This window comes from Podarcis melisellensis (genome assembly GCF_964234715.1).
Source record: "Podarcis melisellensis genome assembly, chromosome: 5".
NCBI classification, from domain to species: Eukaryota; Metazoa; Chordata; class Lepidosauria; order Squamata; family Lacertidae; genus Podarcis; species Podarcis melisellensis.
This window is the reverse complement of record NC_138537.1, coordinates 30,599,172-30,620,694: the sequence shown is the minus strand read 5'-3', so window position 1 is coordinate 30,620,694 and position 21,523 is coordinate 30,599,172. Positions and strand designations below refer to the sequence as shown.

Genomic DNA, 21,523 nt, shown 5'->3' with positions numbered 1-21,523 from the left:
GGCTGAACATGTATGCTGCATCGTTGTTCTTCAACCCGAACCAAAGGTTTTTACACTGGTGCTCAAGGACTGGCGGATGGCTCCACCTCCTCTGACAGTTCCTGGGGTTCTTCATTGGATATCAACCCAGAAAGCCACTGAAAGGGATGCTCAGCATTGGATTTAGGGGGCTTCCTTCTCCTCAAGATCTTTGAACCACTGGGTGCCTGGTTCATTCTCTGAGGCGTCAGTGTCTGGCCCTGGTCAGAGCTAGGCATGGCAGCTTACCACTGAATAGGTACAGACAGGAGGCTAAAATAAAGCAAATTCACATGCCTAGCTAAGCTGATGCAGCAAGCCTTGCTGTCTCTCTCTGAGGTGCACAGTTCACATAGACACTTCTGGAAAGGGATGTGTCATGTGGTTTGCTGGTTCCAGCTGAGCCAGTGGAAGAGTCTTGCCATCTCACCTCTTCTGTACATAATGCAGGCAGATAGAAATAATTTTTTATCAACCACAGAGACCTCTGCTTTTGATTTATTTTGTAGTAATTTATTTATTTCACGCATATGCCACCTTTATCTTCCAATGATATCAAGGTTGTTTATGTCAGGAGCTCGCCCTACACTCAAGTAGGACCCTGGTAGAGACACATGCCCGACTGGCATGTTCTTTCCCTCCTGGTCATTCGTTCAGGAGCTTCATAAGCTTTCTTCAGCCTGAACATCATAGCGACCGATGCCAACAGACACCGACACACCTAGGGATCCACAAAGACTTCGCAGCTTGCGTAACAGACCTCAGCAACTCAGCATTTTGGCTAATCTACTTTATTTACATATAAATACCTGCAGAGCACTGCAACGTGGCTCCCTCTCTCTCTAGCATCAGACAGCAAAGAGAAAAAGAACAAAGGACAATAGTCTCACTTCACGGAACACAGCAGCACAAACCTCCTGTCTCCATCACTTCCCACTCTGTGGAGTCAAAACATACACCGTCATGTGATAGACAACAATCCCATGACTGCAATCGTGGAGCAGGAATTCTAACAGTTTACACGGTTCTCCTTCTCCACATTTAATCCTCACAACAACTCTGAAAAGTAAGCTAGGCTGAGAGATGGTGACGGGCTCAGGGTCACCCAGTGAGCTTCATGACTGAGTGGGGATCCAAACCCTGATCTCCAAAGTCATCATCTAACACTCTAACCATTACATCACAGTGTTTTACTGTGAACCAAGGAAGATATCAGACACTCTTGGAAGATATTTTTGGGATTAAGGAACCACTCATTTATATTCTGCCTTTTTGCTGCTTGACTGCATGACTTGACCACAGCTAGAGTTTACGTGGTGAAGGTGAACCTGCCTTATCTTTTATTCATGATATTTACTCACATTTTCAAGAATGAGAGCAGGGGCATAACTGCCTTGTGATGATTATAATGGCTACCTCTGTATTTTCATCCCATATATTACAAGTCCTAAGCACTCACAATGACCTACATGATAAACTTCTGCTTCTGTCTATAAACATACATATTCCTGAATAATTTATAATTAAAAGTGCTTTTGAGCATCATTTCCCATATTTGGGACACAAGTGTGCACACTCCTAACTGGATTTAAAATCACAGGAAAAGAACTGGGACTGCAAAGGAAGAAGGATTGAATATGTCAATATTCCCATAAGCCCTCCATATATATTATTCAGTACTGTCTCATTCATTCCACTGTTTAAACTGAATGGCAGCTGAGCCTGACTTTCCATTCTATCCCTTTACGCTCAGTACTGAGCTATTTTTGAAAGCCTGAAAATAAAACCTTTTATAGCTCAGTTGCTTTTCCAATTCATGATGGCCTCGGGTTTTCCATAAGATTTTCTCATTCATCCAAACAAGTATTCATTTGCTCTTGGCTGTGCATATCATTGCAACCTTTGCTGGAGAAACATGCAAAGGAAACATTTGTCATTTGGGCTCTCAGTTCCCACAATTTGTCTTCTTAATTCAGAAAGCAGTTGGCTCCATATGTTCCAGAGAAAATCTCCAAAAACTGTTATGAATAGGCTGAGAAAACTCAAGGCAGAGGACTCTAGCTTTGCAGAGAGGCAGGAAGTATTTGGACCATATGGTGGTTTCAGAGCCAGTCTCATCCATGAATTTGAACAATGGAACCTTATTTGTATGAACATCTTTGTATAGCATTATTTGAATAAACCTCTGCGTGTGTCTGGATGCAGAAATTGAGAAATAGAGGGGTTGAGCAGGGTAGGAGCTTTCTGTTGTTGGTTGAGAAGAACAGAACAGAGACTCCTCACCCCTAAACATGGGCTAAGATTTGTAGTTGTTGTGCACTTATTTCAAACAGCCTCGTCTGCAATTGAGTCTTGCCTATCCTTTGTTGTTCAGAAAGAGGATGATGATCCAAGTCTGATCAATCAACAGCCGGCCCTATCAATTGACAGAGTAAGGAAGCTGTCTCAGGTAGCAGTTATGGAGGAAAGGGGTTTTCAGCAGCCTCCCTCTGAACTCCCTAAAATAAGCTGTTACTCTCAGGTGTGGGGTAGGACGCTGTCCCATCACCAGTGCTGAAGTAAGATTCAGCTGCTCATTTGTATGTGGAATTGGCTAGGGTGCCATCTTGTCCTTCTCTCCAGATGGCAATGAACTGTGAGCAGGTCCTGGTTCAACCACTCTTTGCTGCTGAAGCAGTCATGGAGACTGGATTGCAGAGAAGAAGAACACAACTTGCTATTGCATTCTTCTCCAGTGTTCTACAAGAGAGGTGAACAGCCTCAAGCCACACCCATCCCTGGACCAGTCGAGGTTTTGTTTTGTTTTTTAAATCATCCAGATGCTTTGTTATCCCAGCTCCAATGGAGGAGAATCCTTGTATCAACTACTTAGAACAGGTTTGGCCTTTTTTGTCCTCTGATTTCAGTCTGAGCCTTTGATGACCTCTGCATGAATTCTGCTCCAGCTTGAGTGGTGGTGGGGAGGCTTGGCTTTAAATGTAAGCTATTTCAAATTTCTCCTCCCATCCCTAGTAGGGTGTAGGATCTTTGATGCACTTACCTATGAGGCGGCCAAGGGGACTCTGTGAGTGTCCTTTCATTCTTCAAATAATATCACAGCAACATAGCAATGTGGGAAGGAAGGTGCTTTATACAGAATGAAACCATTGGTCTGTCTAGCTCAGTACTTTCTACACGGACTGGCAATGACTCTCCAGGGTTTTACATGGGGCTCTAACAGTGCTACCTGGAGATGCCAGGGATTGAATCTGGGCCCTTTTGCATGCAAGGAAGATGCTCTACCATTGAGCAACTGTTATGCAGAAGCAAACACACAGCTGCTTCTGCATAATACGAGAAACACTTCTCCTTGGATTAAAAAACTGAAAATGATTTTGGAAGGAAGGATGAGGTTTAAAAAGGTAACGAATCCTATTATTTCACCATTGCTCAGGATGGCATAGGAAGAATTTGTAAAATATGTTTTCGCTTTTGTGGTTAAGACAATTGCTACTTCCACTGCTTCCATCCTACCTTTTAAAATTATTATTTTGCAACCGTATCACTGAGCACATTGGGGGGAAATTGCTTTGGAAAGTCTCCCCCCCCCAAAAAAAAATTGTGTTAAAACTCAACCAGCCATACTTCCTCATAACATTAAAACAATTTGGAGGAGATTAATTATTTTAAATGGCCTGCAAAACTTCAATGGAAATTACCCGTACCATTTCGTGCAATGCAAATCATACATAATTACATAGTATTATCTGGTTACTTACCACATAAACAGGAAAGTTAATTGCTTCTATCTGAAGCAGATAAATATGCAGCAGGCAGCTGCTGTACTGCTCACCCTTTTTACTATTTCACAGGATATGTTTACCTCACAATAAAATTCACTTCTTTTGTTCTTATGGTACCTTGAAATAGAAGTGGATGCCAAATGCAAAATAAGCATGCTAATGAGCAGAATTAAAAATATCCCAGTAACTATTAGATTAAAAAAAGCAAAAACTGAATAAAACTATTTAAAGAACAGATTTAATTTGGGGGGCTTAAACTATAAAAACCAGACACAAAGTAGTCCATATAATTCATACTGCTGTGGTCATCTGCTATCTGAGGTAAGCCAGGGTGGTGTAGTGGTTAGAGTGTTGGACTTGGGAGACCAGCGTTCAAATCTCCACTCACTCATGAAGTTCACTGGGTAACCCAGAGACAGTCACCACCTCTCAGCTTAACCCACGTCACAGGGTTGTTATAGGATAATATGGAGAGACAGGGCAAACACGTATGCCACTTTGAACCTCTAGAGGAAATGTGGCGTATAAGCACAATAATATTTAAACCTTTGAGAGCTCCTCAAACCTGCATCCTAATTATTGCAGCAAATAGGTTGATTTCCTGTTCTGAGTCATCATTTCAGAATCAAGAGGGATTTCCCCCTTGTGAACAGATGGTATTTAACAAAGTCATGCTCAAGAGTAGACCCATTGAAATTATGGACATGAGTAAGGTCCATGCACTTGGAATCCTCTGCCCATTGGATACAGTCATAAAAGAAACAGATAAAACCCGTAAGACGAAGCCTGCTGGTCAGACCAAAGGCTCACCTATTCCAGCATCCCTTTCTCACAGTCACCAACCAGATACTTTGGAGAACCTCTCTAGTAGGACCTGAGAGCACAGCAGTCTTTCCACTTGTGGTACCAGGAACTGGTATTCAGAGGCAAACCACCTCTGAATGTAAAGGTACTATAGCCAACATGGCTAGTAAGCATTGATACCTTTGTCCTTCATGAATTTGTCCAGTCCTCATTTAAAGCCACCCTAGTTGGTGGTCATCAGTACCTTTTGTGGGTTAAGCCAAATTCCACAGTTTAAGCCAAGTGTTGCTTGAGGAAGTTTGTTTTCTTTATCTCTCCTGAATCTTCCAACATTCCATCCGATTGGATGGTCCTGAGAGTGGGAGGGGAAACAACAACCCTGTCCACTTTCTACACAGCGTGCACCATCATATAAACGTCTATCATGTCCCCCGGAAAATATAGCACCAAAGTATCATGGGAACTGTACCATCATATACATATGACCCCTGGAAAATATAGCATCAGAGGTTAGAACACAGGGTCTATTGGCAGACCCACACCATACATTTAAAGCATAATCAACACTCATTTTAAAGCACATGACTTTCCCCAAAGAATCATGGGAACTGTAGTTTGTAAAGAGTGCTAGGAATTGTAGTTATGTGAAGAGAAATCTACCATCCCCATGATTCTTTGTGGGGAATCACATGCCTGAAATGTGTATTGAAGGCGCTTAAATGTGTGGTGTGGACCTGCCCCATTTATTTGCTAACTGTGCCTAGTTCTCTAACTATATAGTAGTACCTCAGGTTAAGTACTTAATTCGTTCCAGAGGTCTGTTCATAACCTGAAACTGTTCTTAACCTGTAGCACCACTTTAGCTAATCGGGCCTCCTGCTGCCGCCGCACCACCGGAGCACAATTTCTATTCTCATTCTGAAGCAAAGTTCTTAACCTGAAGCACTATTTCTGGATTAGCGGAGTCTGTAACCTGAAGTATATGTAACCTGAGGTACCACTGTACTGCATGGCATTTCATATTTATTTGTTTTTATCCTTGAGGGTAGTATATATTATACCCCTCCCCATTGATCTTGAGAACAAGCTTATAAGGAAGGTGAGGCTGAGAGAGCCTCAGTAGCCAAGGCGATGGACCATAGTTTAGTGATAATGCACACTTTTTTGTATGCAGGTTTAATCCCTGATATCTATTTAAAACAGGGGTGGGGAACTTTACTTTTTGTGGAGGGCTGCATCCCCTCAGGGGTTAATTTGTGAGGGGCTGCATGCCAGCTGGTGGGCAGAGTTTGAGCTGCTGATTGGCAAAGACATTCCTTTTTTGATGAACTAATCCCAAATAACGGATCGCCCTGCTTCAAATTTACTTCAGATTAGAATTCCCAGTCCTATTCAGGTCTACGCAGATAAGCTCTACTGGGTTGGAAAAGGTTACAGTAAAATAAGCATACAGAGGATTTTGATTTTTTTTCTCCAATACAACTGACCATACAGCTACTGTGGGGGGTGGGGAAAAGCCTTTCTAACTTTAATGTGCTACACACACACACACACACACACCAACTTGTTCTCAGATAGATGGGGCACTATTTCTTTTCCCCAAAGTCTTGCAACCAAGAAAAAAAAGTTCAAAAAGCAAACACTGATTTATTTCTATTCAATAAAATACAGTGGTACCTCGGGTTAAGTACTTAATTCATTCTGGAGGTCCGTTCTTAACCTGAAACTGTTCTTAACCTGAAGCACCACTTTAGCTAATGGGGCCTCCCGCTGCTGCCGCACTGCCGAACCACAATTTCTGTTCTCATCCTGAAGCAAAGTTCTTAACCCGAGGTACTATTTTTGGGTTAGCGGAGTCTGTAACCTGAAGCGTATGTAAGCCGAGGTACCACTGTACTGCCCTTTCCAGTTGTTCTGAATTACATAGAAAGGAGCAATTGCACAGGAAGGAATTCTGACAGGATGTGAGAGTGGGGCAGCTTCAGGAGACATTGGGGCTAAATAAAACGAGGCCTAAATAACTTGTGGCCCCTGAGAAGCAGGGTTCTCACCTGTGATGTAAAAGCATCAGATAGGAAGTGATGGCGCAGACCCTTCTCTAAGCCCCTGAAGAGCCACTTCCAATTCGAGTCAACAGTACTAAGCTGGATAGATCAATGGTAGCTTCCTGTTCCTATGGTTATTCAGCAAACATGTGACCAAGTAGCAAATTCCATCCTGTCTGTGTCTGCCTCTCTGTCCACTATAGTTACGTAACTGGTTGTTATAGAGGGAGTAAGGTCTGAAAGTAGCCCTCTGGGATGACAAATGCTGGTGGCTTTGTTTTCCAAGAATTGCAGGAACCAGACTTTTCAGGTTTTTCTGCTGTCGTGATCACCACCACTCACAACTTGGATCCCTCTAAGGCAGCATTCCCCAACCTGGTGCCATGCTGGCTGCAGCTGATGGGAGTTGTAGTCCAAAACACCTGGAGGGCACAGGTTGGGGAATGTTGCTCTAAGGTGATGGGATGCTATGATTCTACACATGACTGTGGCCTGATGGGAAGTCTTGCTCCTAAGCTTCGCTTCTGTACATAATGCTGCACAAACCATTCTAATACTAAGACATTCACTCACCACCTTAGAATGTTCAGTTCACATTGAGTTCAGGAAAACATTGTACCTGACCCGTTCTTAATGCATAGTTGACCACATCTACGGATGAATGCTATATCAATCACTAGTAAAAGTTTAATAAGGAGGTTTTCATGCCTGTCCAATTCTGTGTTCCCTTTCCCACCCTTTAATCTATTGGTGATTAATGCTTATATGCAACCCTTGTATTGTATTTGTGTTAACCAATCAGCAACAAGCACATACGTGGCAATGCTGTAATATTCAATAAAAGGGACTCCCCAAGACATGCTCGAGAGGTGCCTCCCAGATGACGCTCGCTACCTGTCTGTCGTTATTTCAACCCAACACTAAGGGGAGCAGAGTGAGTTGTATATGGTTGGAGGGGGTTCTTTTCAGGCAGTTTGCAGAGCTAAACCTGCTTAACTCAACAGTAGAAGGATGTTTACTTCCAGGCCATTCTGTGGGTACTCCTTTTTACAAACAGATTTGTTGGGAAAAGGGCTGGAGTTCTTGTTTTTATATTTTTAAAAAGAGGGGCATTAAGTTTCCTGAGGTTTCTACGCAAAATGTCTGTGATGTGTCTTTGCAAAGTTTCCACACACAAAAATGTATATAAAAGAAGATGTATCAGATACTTAATGTTCCGTGATTTCAAATTAATGCTTCTTGGAGTGTCCTGATTGCATTTATGCTGTAATACCATACTAAATAATTTCACATTAAGCTTAAGTTAAACTCAGTTAACTCTGGTTTCCTAAAGCAAGGTCAGCAAAATATTAAATTTATTTCAAAGGAATTGCATATAACACAAGACTTTTTTGTGTTAATTGGCACTGTCTGTTCTACAGGCATATTGATGTTTTTATATATTTATTTGGCTTCCTTGATTGTGGCACATTGTCCTCTGGGTTATGCACCTTTACAGTCCAATCCTATACAAGCGTACTCAGAAGTAAGCCCACAGAATTTCATGGGATTCCCAGGAAAGCATGAATAGAATCGCAGCCTTAATCAGTGGGAAGGTGCTGTGTGAATGAGCTTTCTTTGGGGCAGTAGTATGGCTGCAAATAGAGTTGGACCTTAGGGTCTCTCCTTACGCTTTGAGCAATGGCCCTCTCTATTCTGTGTGGCAGAATGCTGGGACCACAGTGAACTGCACAGCACAAAGCTTTGGAAAAACAACAGCATCAAAATGAGGGCACCAGGCTGTGCTGAGAGCAGTATTCTGTAAACAGGCGCATCTGCATTGCAGTCTTGCTTAGCCCCAGTTAAAGCAGCAGCACAGCCCAAAGTTGGCTGGCAGATAAGTAGCACCTGCAAAAGGAAAGAGCAACTTCTTCTAGAAAGTCAACAATAGACTCAAAGCACCATTTGATGAGCTTTCGATGTTACTTAATCAGCCAGGACAAATGAAAGGTGATACTATTATTTCAAAATGAGCATAGCGATACAAAGCACAGCTTTATGTGGGTCTCATGTGGCAGATGTAACGCAGCTGTGTCAGACTTATTGGACAGCACCTCTCCTGATTCTGGCTGAGACACTGGAACTCATACATACTAGTGAATGAACTTTAACTAAGGCTGCAGTCCCAACTCCACTTACCTTGAATTCGAGGAGGAATCTGAGCAGAAATGGTTTGGCTCATGCTGTAAATTTAGCAAGTCTCTTACCTGGATTCCATAGCTGTCTTTGGCCCTAGCACACCCATTGATTTTGTTGGTTACATTTCTATTGCACTTCCTTCTTATGCTCAGTAACTAAGGCTATGGCCCTATACAATTTACACAGCAGCAAGCCTCACTAAACTTAGACTCATAGAATTGTAGAGTTGGAAGGGACCTGGAGGAACATCTAGTCCAACCCCCTGCAATGCAGAAATATGCAGCTCTCCCATACAGGGATCGAACCTGCACCCTTGGCGTTATGAGCACTATGATGTAACCAAACCATAAAAGGATTTCCTTCTGAGCGCACAGGATTACTTGGGACAGTATGTCCCTGCATCCCTCCTCTTTGTCCTCACACAGAGAGGTTGCACCTAGGGGTTGGGTTGGTTGGCCCTCACCAAAGGCCCAGGCCCAAGGAGGGCACAAAAAACGAACCTCTCCACTCGGCTTAGAGTGGCTAGAAGCCAGTCTGGCCATCCATGCACTGCCTGGACTGCCCTTCTGCTGCTCTGGGCATCTGGACAAGGTTTTCAGACTCCCCCATGGGCCACGGTGGGGGAATCCAGTCACTGGTATGGGCCATAGCAACAGCTCTGTGGGGCCTCCTTCTCAGTTGACCAGCAGTGCTATTAGAAGTGTGAGTGGACTCAGAGGGGAGAAAGAGGGAGAGAGTAGTAAGAGTTGCCAGAGGAGGAAAAGGGAAGGAAAGGAAAGGCAGAAGGAGGAAGAATGGAAAGCAGTGAGTGGAAGGAAGGAGGAAGGGTGGGAGGCAGGTAGACAGACTTTTAAAGGAGGAAAGGCAGAGCAGAGCAGACCCAATCTTGATGGCTGTGGACTTTAGGCTCTCAAATTTCAGCAGTGCCCTGTGTGGTACTAAAATTCAGTGCCCCTGCCTCTCATGCTTCATTCTACAGCATTGTCACAGCGCCCCCTGCAGTGTGGCGCCCAGTGGTGCAGAACCAATTGTACTGCCCTAAAACCGTCTCTGCATGGAGGAAGTCACTGGCAGAGCGCGAAAGGCAGAAAGAAGGAAACTTTTGGGGTTTCTGGTCCTTGGCCTCCGATACATCTCATTGCCATGGGTGCAAGTGATGCCGCAGGGTGCCGATACAGCTCATTGCCATGGGCACAAGAGCTGAGGTACACCTCTGTCCCTGTAACAGCCTTGAAGGCACGTTCAGCTAAGAATCAGTGCCTTGTCCAAGTTCCCCTGGCGGAGTGGCGATTTGAACCTGGGTCTCAGCCCAACATCTAACCACCACCAGAGCAGATGCTCTATATAGCCAGAAGAAAGATCATTTGCAGTATTTCCCAAGGAAGATAGGGTAGGCAGACAGGTGTGGAGTTGGCTGGGTTTGAATAGCATTGGTTTCAGCTCCACATGGAGCAGGTTCCTGCAGCAATCTTGCGCTCCTGTCCGACTGAGAGATCACCCTGTCACCTCTCCCGCCTTCGTCATGCAAGGCGGGGCGGGGCGGGGCAAGGAGGGTCGTGGGCAGCGGCCAGGGGTGGGCGGGGCCTCGCCGCCTGCACCTGTCCGCGGGGCGCCCGGAGCCCCGCCCTTTCTCCTTGGCTCCTCCGCAACGCGGTGGCCGGCCGGCCGGGCTGGGCTGTGTTTGCTCGCCGCGCCTGGGCGGGGGAAGCGAGTCCCCAGCCGCCGGGAAGAAGGATGGCCTGCCTGCTGGACTCGCAGCCCGTGGCCCGCTTCCAGCGCTGCTGCGGGCTCTTCCCGGCCTCCGAGGGAGGGGCGGAGCAGGCCGGCAAGGTGGGGAACGGCAGCCCCCTCCACCTGCCCGCGAGGGACGTCGCCAATGGGCGCAGCAGTCCGGCCAAGCAGCGCGCCCACCCTCCGGCCCCCGGCGCCGCCAGCAATGGCTGGAAGGTAAGAAAGTTACAAAGGGAGAGGAAGGGGTTAATTGAAGCAGCGGCGGGGAGGGGGAGAGGAAAAGGTACCGGGGCTCAAGTTGTAGCCTCTGACCCAGAAGCGCGTCCTAGAGACAGATAAGGAGCTTGGCACGTTGGACGGAGGAAATGGCACCTCCTTGAATGCAGGTGAGTTGCGAGAGCGCGCGAAATGCTTGCTATCCCGAGGAAATGGACTCGTCTCAGTCTTGCGCAGGTTTCCCCTGTCCGGGTCTCTCGCCCCACGATCTCGCTCCTTCCCCCCCTCTTTTTCTCGCGGAGGCAGATGGATTTCCTGTTGTTCAAGTGAGGAAGGTTAAAGGAAGGAGGAAGGGAGGGGAAGAGGAAAGAACTGCAGCCCCCGTTCCTTGGCTCAGCAATAATCGAGTTGCAAGTCTAGGACATCCAGGGATAGCCGAAGTCCCGAAGATATTGTGCAGGACGCTTTTCATTTCAAGCCGAGCACCGCAGCCTTCGACCTCGGTTGTGCTGAGCTCGTGTTGATGTGGCAGAGCACAGATATGGAAGGCAGACTCTGCAATATCATGGAACGACATTGTTGCAGAACAATTTGGCAGTGTTATACCTACCTGACTTAACATCTAGCGAATTTCCTAGGCTGCTTTATTTTTCAGGTTAATTTCAAATGAAAGCAAATTGGGTGATTAGATTATAGGATATAGGATTATAGGATAACCGCGCGCCCCCCCAAGGAATTGCTTCAGAATTTGTGAATGAGTTGACACTTTCCAAAGAGTTGCTGATTTGCATTCATTTAAAATAAAGTACAAAATCATGGTCTAGTGTGACAGAATTGAATTTGACCTTACATAGGTAGGGTGATGGCATTTTCAGTGAGAAACTAGGTGAAGAATTGGACTCCACCCTTCCATAAAACTGAAAATGTGAACATTGTATTTCTTCCTGCTCCCAGAACTGATTAACTTCTATGAGGTCAGAAGAAAATTATAATAAACCCCAGATATTGTGACATCATAAACCTATTGGCTTGGATCAAAAGATGTTAACTTTAAAGGAATTCCTCCAATTTAGCCCTTACCCCCAGATTGTTTAAAGTCTCTGTTGATCCCAAAGCAATACTTTTTTGGGGGGATCACAGTTCACAGGTCACAGATCACATCATAGGGAAGAGTAAGGAATGAGAAACTTTCCTATTGTACAGTTCCTTAAGTAACCTTCATATCCTAGCCATTGATTTCCTTTGTACCACCAGACTGGAATGATTCTGTACTAATGCAAGCAGGAACTTGATAAGGTAATGTTGGCTTACTCTTTGAAACTGTAACACTTCCCTTGAGCATGGCAAGGCTGCTTAAGTGTTAAGAGATCTTCCTCCCTCACAGTACTATGTCATAGAATTCCATGGAGACCATTGTGCACAAATAGAAACAATATGACTCTGTGATAATAGCTATTGTGATATGCCCAAACTGAACTCTGTTGAAAAGAGACACAAACTAATTAATTCTGATTGTGTGGGCACTGACGCACCAAGATTCAAGTGTGCTACCTGCATAGCACTGCTAAAGAGGGCGTGTGTGACTTTTATGAAATACTTCACTATTCAGGTGGACTTTATAGATGAACTAGTAATATCTGACCACTTCAATTTGTTTATCCTCTTGTCTCAAAAGGCTGGCGGTCTCTGAGCAGGGATCTATCACGTAAATGTACCAAAAGTCTCTTCCCTTTGTATTCTGTCCTCCCATGCTCACTTTATTATCTTATTTGTTTCCAGCTTATTGCTTCTGCACTTTACAGTGCAGTCCTACATACATGTCTCCTTGGAATCAAGTCCCATTATGATCCACAGGGCTTATTCCCAGAAAAGTGGTTCTAGGGCTGCAGCTTTAATTTTTCTTTCTTATGCTATTGTTGTTCCTTCTTAGGAACACAGGAACTTGTCTCATGCCAAGTGCAGCTCTTCAGTGTCCCAGACGGGCAACGGTCTGAGCCCTATCTAGAGATGTCTGGCTAATAATAATAATTTATTGTTTATAATAAACCAACTATTCAACCAACTACTTTCCTCCTGAATTGAGTTCATTTTCCTCCTCCCCCCTTCTTTTTTTCCATAGCTTTCCCATTTTTTCCTTTCAGATCCTCTCCAATCCAATCCAAGCAAGGCGGTCTTTATTCTGATGTGCAAAACCCTTGCGTCAATAGTTATAGTCGCAACTGTCATACTGTTTCTCTTTGTATACTTTTTGAATGTAAGAGGTAATGTAGTTGCTCTGTAATGCTTTACTTAGCTGATGTTTGAAGATTAATCTGTCTCTGTGCCCGCTGCTGAATTAGCTTTAATGAATGGTTCCAATGGTCAACTCCTAGCAAAATACCAAACTATGGTATTTTCCTGTTTCACACATAATGGCAAACTATGATTTGCCACAAAAATCTAACTGTGGGAGAGCACAACAGGGATGGGGAGAGCACAGTAGTAACAGCAACTCAGCTCTTATTGGAACTGACTTGTTTGTTTAGATGTATATTCACTCTGAGGGAGGAAATATGAGTTTTCAAGTTAGGCTTTGATGAGATTCTTGCATAATATTTCTCCCCCTGTGCCTAGATTGGAATTTTCTTGATGTGTTTAACGAATGATTTTGGCTACATAACCTACAGCCGGGTTTCCCTGCCTCTTGGACTACAGCTCCCATCTTCCCTGACCACTGTTCCTGCTAGCTGAGGATGATGGGAGCTGTAGCCCAAAAACAGCTGGAGACCCAAGTTTGGGAAACCCTTGTCTACAGCCAGGATGGGGAATCTATGGCCCTTCAGATGGCAATGGTCTGCAACTCTCATCCTTGACCGTGTCAGCTGGGGCTTAGGAGAGTTAGCATCCAACAACACTGGGAGGGTTAAACGTTCTTCATTCATGCTCTACTGGGATAAATGAGCTTTTTCATATTCAGAATAATGGGAACAATAAAAAAACTTCTTTCCACCTTAAAGATCTCCATTGCCTTACTCTTTCCTACCATTCCACTTTCTCTGTCCTTCACATGTGCTTTTAAAATATATAACACGCATACTATATGCTGATATGCAGTTTTTGTTTCTCCCCCACCCGTTCTCCAAGATGCTTTTCCTCCCTCCTTCCCTCAATCAACACATTAGCTTAGATCTATGCAGAGCAGCTCCAAAGAGCAAATTTCTAACACAGGTATGGAGAACCTTTGGCCCTCCAGGTGTTATTGAGCTGCATCTCCCATCAGCCCCCGCAAGCATGGACAGTGGCCAGGGATGATGGTAACTGTACATCTGGAGGGCCAACGGTTCCCCATGAAAAAGATGGGGAGTCACTTAATTTCTCTTTTAGGAAAGCCAGGCACTCACATCTGAATGCTGCGGTTCATGGAGAAAGTTTGGGCCCTGTCAAAAGGAGGTGGGGAATAATTCAACCCTTTCTTCCTCTGGTGTGGCAAGCAGCTGATTGGAAGAATCCAATTCTGTTTCTTCTCCATGCCTGGTTCATTTCTGGTGCTGGGCTTTGGGTTTGGACAATTGACTTCAGAAATGATGATTCAACTCTCTCCCTTTTGAGGTTATAATTAGATAGATATAATTATGGATAGATGCATGAAAGTGATTGTGTCTGCCACTGTTACATCTAGTTTGGCCCCCAGAAAGGTAGTTCTCCACTTAAAATCTAGAAAGATCTCGTATAGGGTCTGCTTATGTTATGGGAAACTGGCGTTGCCTTGTAGGTGTCTTAAGACCCTAGCTGCCACTTTTACATGATTTCAAAATCATTAAATCTGCAAGGTATGCTAAAATCCTACTTGCCTTCAGTCCTGCAACATTTGGTAACTGCACAACAGAGCTAATGTATTTCAAATCCTGGAGGCCATAATATCTGAACGACTTTCTTAATTTTGGATTGCATTGCCTTCTGCATTTTACAGAACAATATTAATTTGGCACACAAATTATAGTTAATTTAAAAAATAAGCCTGATTAAGTAGAGTCAGGATTGGCTATTGTGCATTGTGTGGGTCTGATTACGAGTAACACTCAAATTCTAATCCCAAATCTGAAAACACCTATTTCCTTGCCTTCGGCAACTCATTTTTCTACATAAAGTAGGGGTGATGGCTACATTAGAGTAGGTGAGCTTAATTTATTAATGTTGTACAACCCTTTGAAGATACAAAACTCTAAATGAATGCTGAGGATTAGTATTGTGGAATCATGTTCCTCAGTTGGGTATTAAACTACAGAAACTCAATACAATATTGCAATTCTTGTGCTGGTGAAAGGTAAGGAGGAGGAGCAGGTTTGAAGTTTTATGGCAGTATGTTTATTGCTGAAAGCAGAACAGGTAGGGGTATTTGTGTAGAAATGCATGTGTTCATGAAGAAAAAATCTGGTTTACAACCACACGTTATAATCTTCTGCTTTAGATGAAGGCTGAGCCAGATCTGATAAACTGATGCAGCAGAATTTTGTGGCACACAGACTTTCCTAAGTGGAAGGCATTTTTGAATGCTCCGTGGTGACAAATAGTCCATGTGCATTGAAAACTAGCATGTCTTTTGAAAATTATTCTTGAAATTACTGTCCCTCCCACGTCTGGAGCTGAGCTCAACTGAATGCTGTTTGTAACTAGATCATGTGTTTAATACTTCATAAGGGAAATTTAATAATTTAAGACACTTGCATCCTTCAGTAAAGTATAACCATTGTTAGATTGCGATGGGAGTCTCACAAAGAATTTAGATTTAAACATCCATGTAGCATCTCTGGAAAAATACAGAGATGGTGAGTTTAGACTGCTGCCTAGAACCTGAACAGAGCCTTGAATGCACACATTTTTCATTCTTGCGGGAGACTTGTGCCATTGAGAGTGCCTACAGTCCTGTTTTCACATCACTTTTCAAGGGAGCAGGTTGTGAAATATACCAGGGAACGGTCCCATCTACACTGCCACAGCCTCTTAGGAAGAAGGACAATCAATTCACAATTGTTGTAATATCCAGTGACAGCTGGAGGTAAGCTTGCAAGTTGCAGGTATCTAGATGCAGCCCTGGGTACAGTGTGTGGCTCTTTGCCCATCAGAGATTTAAGCTTCTCTCAAAGTCCTGTTGTAGCTGGTCCAGGATAATGTTACAGGATAACTGATGTGCATCACAATAGGAGAGCATTCCCTACATGCTTCTTGGAGTAAGAAAACAGAAAGGCTTAATCGTTGCCAATGATGGCAAGGTACTTATATCTGGAGGCTATTCACAGAAGTTATTAAAAACTTAGCTGTTTTCCCTTCACCTTTATCTGAACCACACACAACTCCTCTTGTCCCTCGGTTCTGTGGGATTTCCCCACAGCCTATTGTTTTTCATCTCTCTCCTTTTTTGCACCGCTTCTCATCCTCCCATATTTTCCATCTGTCCTTTCATCATGTCATACTTCTGTATCCAGGTCCTCTCTGACCATTGTTGAGCTTCCTGCTCAATGTTCTTTGTAAACTGCTTAGAGGTGTTTTATGCCAGTAAGTGGTGTGCATTTTTTAAAAATGCTTTTTAAAAAATGCACACATTTTGTTTTTATTTATTGTGTTCATCCTGCCCTTTCTGCAAGCAACCTGGGATGGTCTACTGTACACAATTTTCACCAACAATACATGAACCAACTGTTTGCGAGCAATGCATGAACCAAAGCACAGTCATCTTTCAAAATTTGCACTACTCTGAATTTTGCAGTGCAGTGTTCCCATCAAGCAGTGTGTTCAAAAATACATATTCCATGCTAAAGTGTGCATGAAATGAAAACAACATTCAAAAATGCATTGTATTGGGGAAAATTGCCTTGCAAAAATGTGCATATTAGGCTAAACTGCATTAAAAAAATGTTTATTTTGAGAAATTCACACTTAAAGGCTGACGAATTTTCAAGAGGACTTTAAAAAAAATCACAAACTGATGTGAAAATGTAAAGAACTGAACTTAAGAATGGAAAGCAGAGAAACTAAGAGAGATCAAAATTGTCCGTTTCACCTATTCCTAGTGGTAGACTTTGCTGAGAGAAGAATGCATTAAAGTCACACACTGAGTTTTGTGGCTGAATGAGATTTGAACAGCCACCATACCAGACTGGCTGGCAATTTGCTGCTCCCAGGGCACTGTTTCCATTTAGCTTTACACTTTCTGTTGGCATCCTTCCTCCATGGAAAGCTGCCTTTATACTGAATCAGACTATTGGTCCATCTAGCGCAGTATTGTCTACACTGACTGCTAGTGGCTCTCCAGGCTTTCAGGCAGGGATTTATCCCAGTCCTACCTCCAGTGCTTGGAGTTTTTGGAGTATACAATCATGCTGGCTGGGACTGATGGGATTTGTGCTTCAAAATCTCTGGAAGACACATGGTTAGCGGACGCTGCTTCAGACCATCGTACAAAAAGGAGAGACCCTATGAAACAAGCTGCTGTTGCTACTCACTTTGTTGTTGTTCAGGCTGCTTATCCAGTCTGACCTCAGAGTTCAGTTCAGATGAATTTACCACTGTTGAAGCCGTGCCCCAAAAGTGTCTTTAGTCTATTTGCTTATTCCATTTCGTTGTGTGAAATAACTTGTTGTGTAAATATTATGTTGTGTAAATGAACACTGTGATGAAATGGTGCTGTTGCCTGGAATGAAAAGGAAGTATTAAAAATGGAGTTGCATTGAAGGAAATTACTCTGAAAATCAAGCAGGAAGAAAATATCATTAACGCCAACTAAGTTATGTGGTTCAAACTTCCCCACACAATGCATTTCATAACTATGAATTTGTTTGGTTTCTGGCTGGACAGCTTCTCCCCCCCCCCCAATTTTCATCAGATTTGCATAGCTTGTTTACTTAAATAAAATTGAGGCAACCCATCCATGAGGCAAGGAGAGGTGACTGCCTCAGGTGGAAGGATTCACAGGAGCAGCAAATCTGGCCTTCAAGGAATGCATCTCTTGCTGCCACTCTTGTGGTGGCAGCTATGGCTGTGGCATGCTCCTTGGAGACTAGCTCTGTCTCCTCCCTTCCCCACAATGATGCCTTTACCTGGTGGCTTCTTGGTGAATAGGAGGCTCTACTGGTCTCATCCCACCCTTTGGGAGGAAATGGTGGGGGCTCCTGGGCTCTGCACCCCCTGGGTGTGATTCAGAGTGGGCCCCTTCCCACGATGGCCTTTGGTTCCCACTTCAACCATTGGGTAAGGTTGATTTGAGTGCCCCCTGTTCTCAGTGTAGATCTTTATTCCCCCCCTTCCATGTTCCTGACATAAATCTTCACTCACACCTTCTTCCTTGATGGGGAAAGTCACCATTTTGTAGTTCCTATCTGATGTTTTTCTTATCTTGGCCTATATAATATTTGTGTTTGCTTGTTTGTTATTGTTTTATATTATCCTTAGCAGGGTAAGTGTTTCATTAATTGTTGATGGCTATATTCGAAAGCTGGGACGTGGGTGACGCTGTGGGTTAAACCACAGAGCCTAGGACTTGCCGATCAGAAGGTCGGCGGTTCGAATCCCTGTGACGGAGTGAGCTCCCATTGCTCAGTCCCTGTTCCTGCCAACCTAGCAGTTTGAAAGCACGTCAAAGTGCAAGTAGATAAATAGGTACCGCTCTGGCGGAAAGGTAAACAGCGTTTCCGTGCCCTGCTCTGGTTCGCCAGAAGCGGCTTAGTCATGCTGCCCACATGACCCGGAAGCTGTACGCCGGCTCTCTTGGCCAATAAAGCAAGATGAGCGCCGCAACCCCAGAGTCGGCCACAACTGGACCTAATGGTCCTTTACCTTTTATATTGATTTTAAAATCATGTATCCTGGAGTCTTTTGTCCGGTGACAAATAGATCTAGTGACGATGAAAAATGAAAAGCATCACATCTAGCTTGGCCTTGAGAACCCAAGAACTGGCTTCCTGTCTTGGGCCAGAATTTCATCTAATCCGTTTTCTGGTTTTCAAAAGTGCCTGGCCACATGCCCTACAAAACTTGCAAGAATGCTACTTTTTGTACTGGCAACTTTGCCCCTCTTTAGAGTGCTTTGGGGAGGCAAGGATGTCAGTGAGCAAATGCTCAGTCTGCTGTCTCAGTCACTGAGAGTAAGATGTCTGCATCTGCTTTTGCAACTATCCATGCCACCTTAGAAAGGTGTCCCTCGTCCTTTGAGAGCAGTTGGCTGTTTGGGAAGGCATATGCCTTAGTGGAGGTTTTCCTTTTGTTTTCCAACCAACAGCTCCCCCTCCCTCCCAATACGAGAAGCAAAGGAAAACTTAAAGGAAATGCTGTATCCTGCCCTCTGCCCCCACTGCCTGCACACATCAACACTCACATAAGAATTTTGGTGGTTTGTGGGTGTTAATGGTATTCTCAGACTAGAAAAACGCTTTTCTGTTGAGAAGATAAATACTGGTTGCATGTGTCTTGTCCAGGGAAGAAGATTTTCATTGTGTGCCATTCACTGCGATATAGTAACATTTAGATAATATTGCAAACAAAATGAAATGAAGACTGAGGTTTTAAATAATCAGCCCTATAGGTTTTTGTTCTGATCACAGGGACAGATTGAATTATGGTGTCTAGATTCTCCTCTTGTTATGTATTCAGAACAATACCTTATCATCATGGTATCTTGTACAACATGGATTTGATTCATTATTTGCTTATCATTTAGTTGGTTTTAGCTTAGGAGCAAATAAAAAGCAGGCTGTTACTTCTTGAGCTATGTTAGGCTTTTAAAAAAATTTTTGTGCATTACCAGCTTTGTTTGTTTTGCATGATAGAATAGATTAATGTGGGTTAAAAGACACTTTTAACAAATTATTTTTTTTAAAAAAAGGCCAGTTAGGCAGGAAATGCATTGCACCCAGGTGTTAAAACATGAGGACCCAAATGTCACATGCAAAGAGATCATTTGAATAACAAATTAGTTTCTGGAGGGCTGTTAGAGTAGCAAAGTAACATTGGTTTCTCTTCAGCAAAACGTATTAACCTTTACAAAACAATTTCTCTTAGGACTGTTCACAAGAATACGTTGTAAAGAATTATTTCTACTACTACCTGTTCAGGATTTCCGCTGCAATGGGTCAAGAGGTTTTCTACATCACATTCCTCCCATTCAGTTACTGGAGCATTAACCCCTATGTTGCCAGAAGGCTGATACTTATGTGGTCTGTAAGTATTGCTCGGATTATTACTATATATGTGCAAGTTGTTGTAACATTATCAGCTGTTTTTTCTCTAGCTTTCTGGTTGCCAATCAAGCTGTATAACTTTTGACATTTCTAGCAATGAAAGATCTGGGGACACCCTAAAGACTAACAGATTTAAAGCTTTCTTGGACTAGACTCTACTTCATCCTGGATCTAAAGGGAATGGATTCTAGTCAATGAAAATGCCTCAAACCATAATAAAACTGGTTGGTCTTTAAGATACCAGAATACCTGCTTTGGTTTTGACTGCAACATAATAGCATGTCCACCACTCTGTAAACAGAAAGGATGAAAGTGTGCCTCCTGAAAAGGTAACATTAAAAAGCGGTATTTATTATATAGGTTGAGCTTGATTAATATGAAATTTTAATTTTTGTATTCAATTCAATTTTAAAAAAGTTTCGTGTGAAGTTCAAAGTTCTTGTCCCCAGTTTGGAATGTACAATTGTCACACTTTACACAACTGGTATTGCATCCAGTTGGTGGTTGATTCCTAGCATGTGTTCATACTGTTTTGGGATACACCAGGATAAAAATTTAGCAAACATAACTGCCTGCTCTTGCAGTATTTGAAAATCTGTGTGTGGGGGTTTTTTTTGGGGGGGGGTTGTACAGTTGTGGCAGAAATCCTTAAGTTCAACATTGTTTGGTATCAAGAAGTGCAAAATTAGGGACGGGGGTGGTGCTGTGGCTTGCCGATCAGAAGATCGACGGTTCGAATCCCTGCAACAGGGTGAGCTCCCGTTGCTAGGTCGCAGCTCATGCCAATCTAGCAGTTCGAAAGCACGTCAAAGTGCAAGTAGATAAATAGGTACCGCTCCGGTGGGAAGGTAAACGGCGTTTCTGTGCCGTGTTCTGGTTTGCCAGAAGCGGCTTCGTCATGCTGGCCACATGACCCGGAAGCTGTACACCGGCTCCCTCGGCCAATAAAGCGAGATGAGTGCCGCAACCCCAGAGTCGGTCACGACTGGACCTAATGGTCAGGGGTCCCCTTTACCTTTACCTTTACCTTTAGTGCAAAATTAGTCAGTGGCACTTATTTCACTGATTTTTTAATCAGCTCTATATGACAGGCCATTCCATAGTTTTAATAAATTGCTTTGAAGCCGTAAAAAAGAAACATGGCACCAACCAATCCAAAGCTTTCAACCCCAACCCAAAGACTCCATTGTGAAGTTGATGCAAGAATCTGTACAGGCATTCTTGCGCCAGCACTGAATAGCCTTTTGTGAAAAGGTAGAGCTTACCTTCATTGATATTCACCCCCTGACAGTGTGTGTCCAATGTCTCTGCAGGAGATGGTTGGTTGGTGAGCGCTGCTGAAGGCGACAGCCCTAGCCAGCAACTGAACTTTGCACACACACCTGATAGACACCTGGGCAGATAAATTGTGTGCATTGGCAGCCTCTTTTGTGCTGTGTTGAAGCCAGCAGGGAATACTTGGCAAGGATTCCTGTTTCTGTGCCCAGACCTCCCTCAGTGAATCGGGGCAATAAAACACTCAGTTACAGAACTCCCGAGC

General features: G+C 43.7%; 1 protein-coding gene across 1 annotated transcript in view; it reads left to right on the top strand.

The window, feature by feature from the left end:
• Positions 1-10,464: 10,464 nt before the first annotated feature.
• SGPP2 (sphingosine-1-phosphate phosphatase 2) overlaps positions 10,465-21,523 on the top strand; it is a 31,143-nt gene continuing 20,084 nt past the window's right edge. The window contains exons 1-2 of the mRNA XM_081910520.1: positions 10,465-10,774; positions 19,805-19,963. Coding sequence (XP_081766646.1) covers positions 10,562-10,774; positions 19,805-19,963 — 372 coding nt within the window. The 5' untranslated portion in view covers positions 10,465-10,561. The remainder of the gene's footprint in view (positions 10,775-19,804; positions 19,964-21,523) is intronic.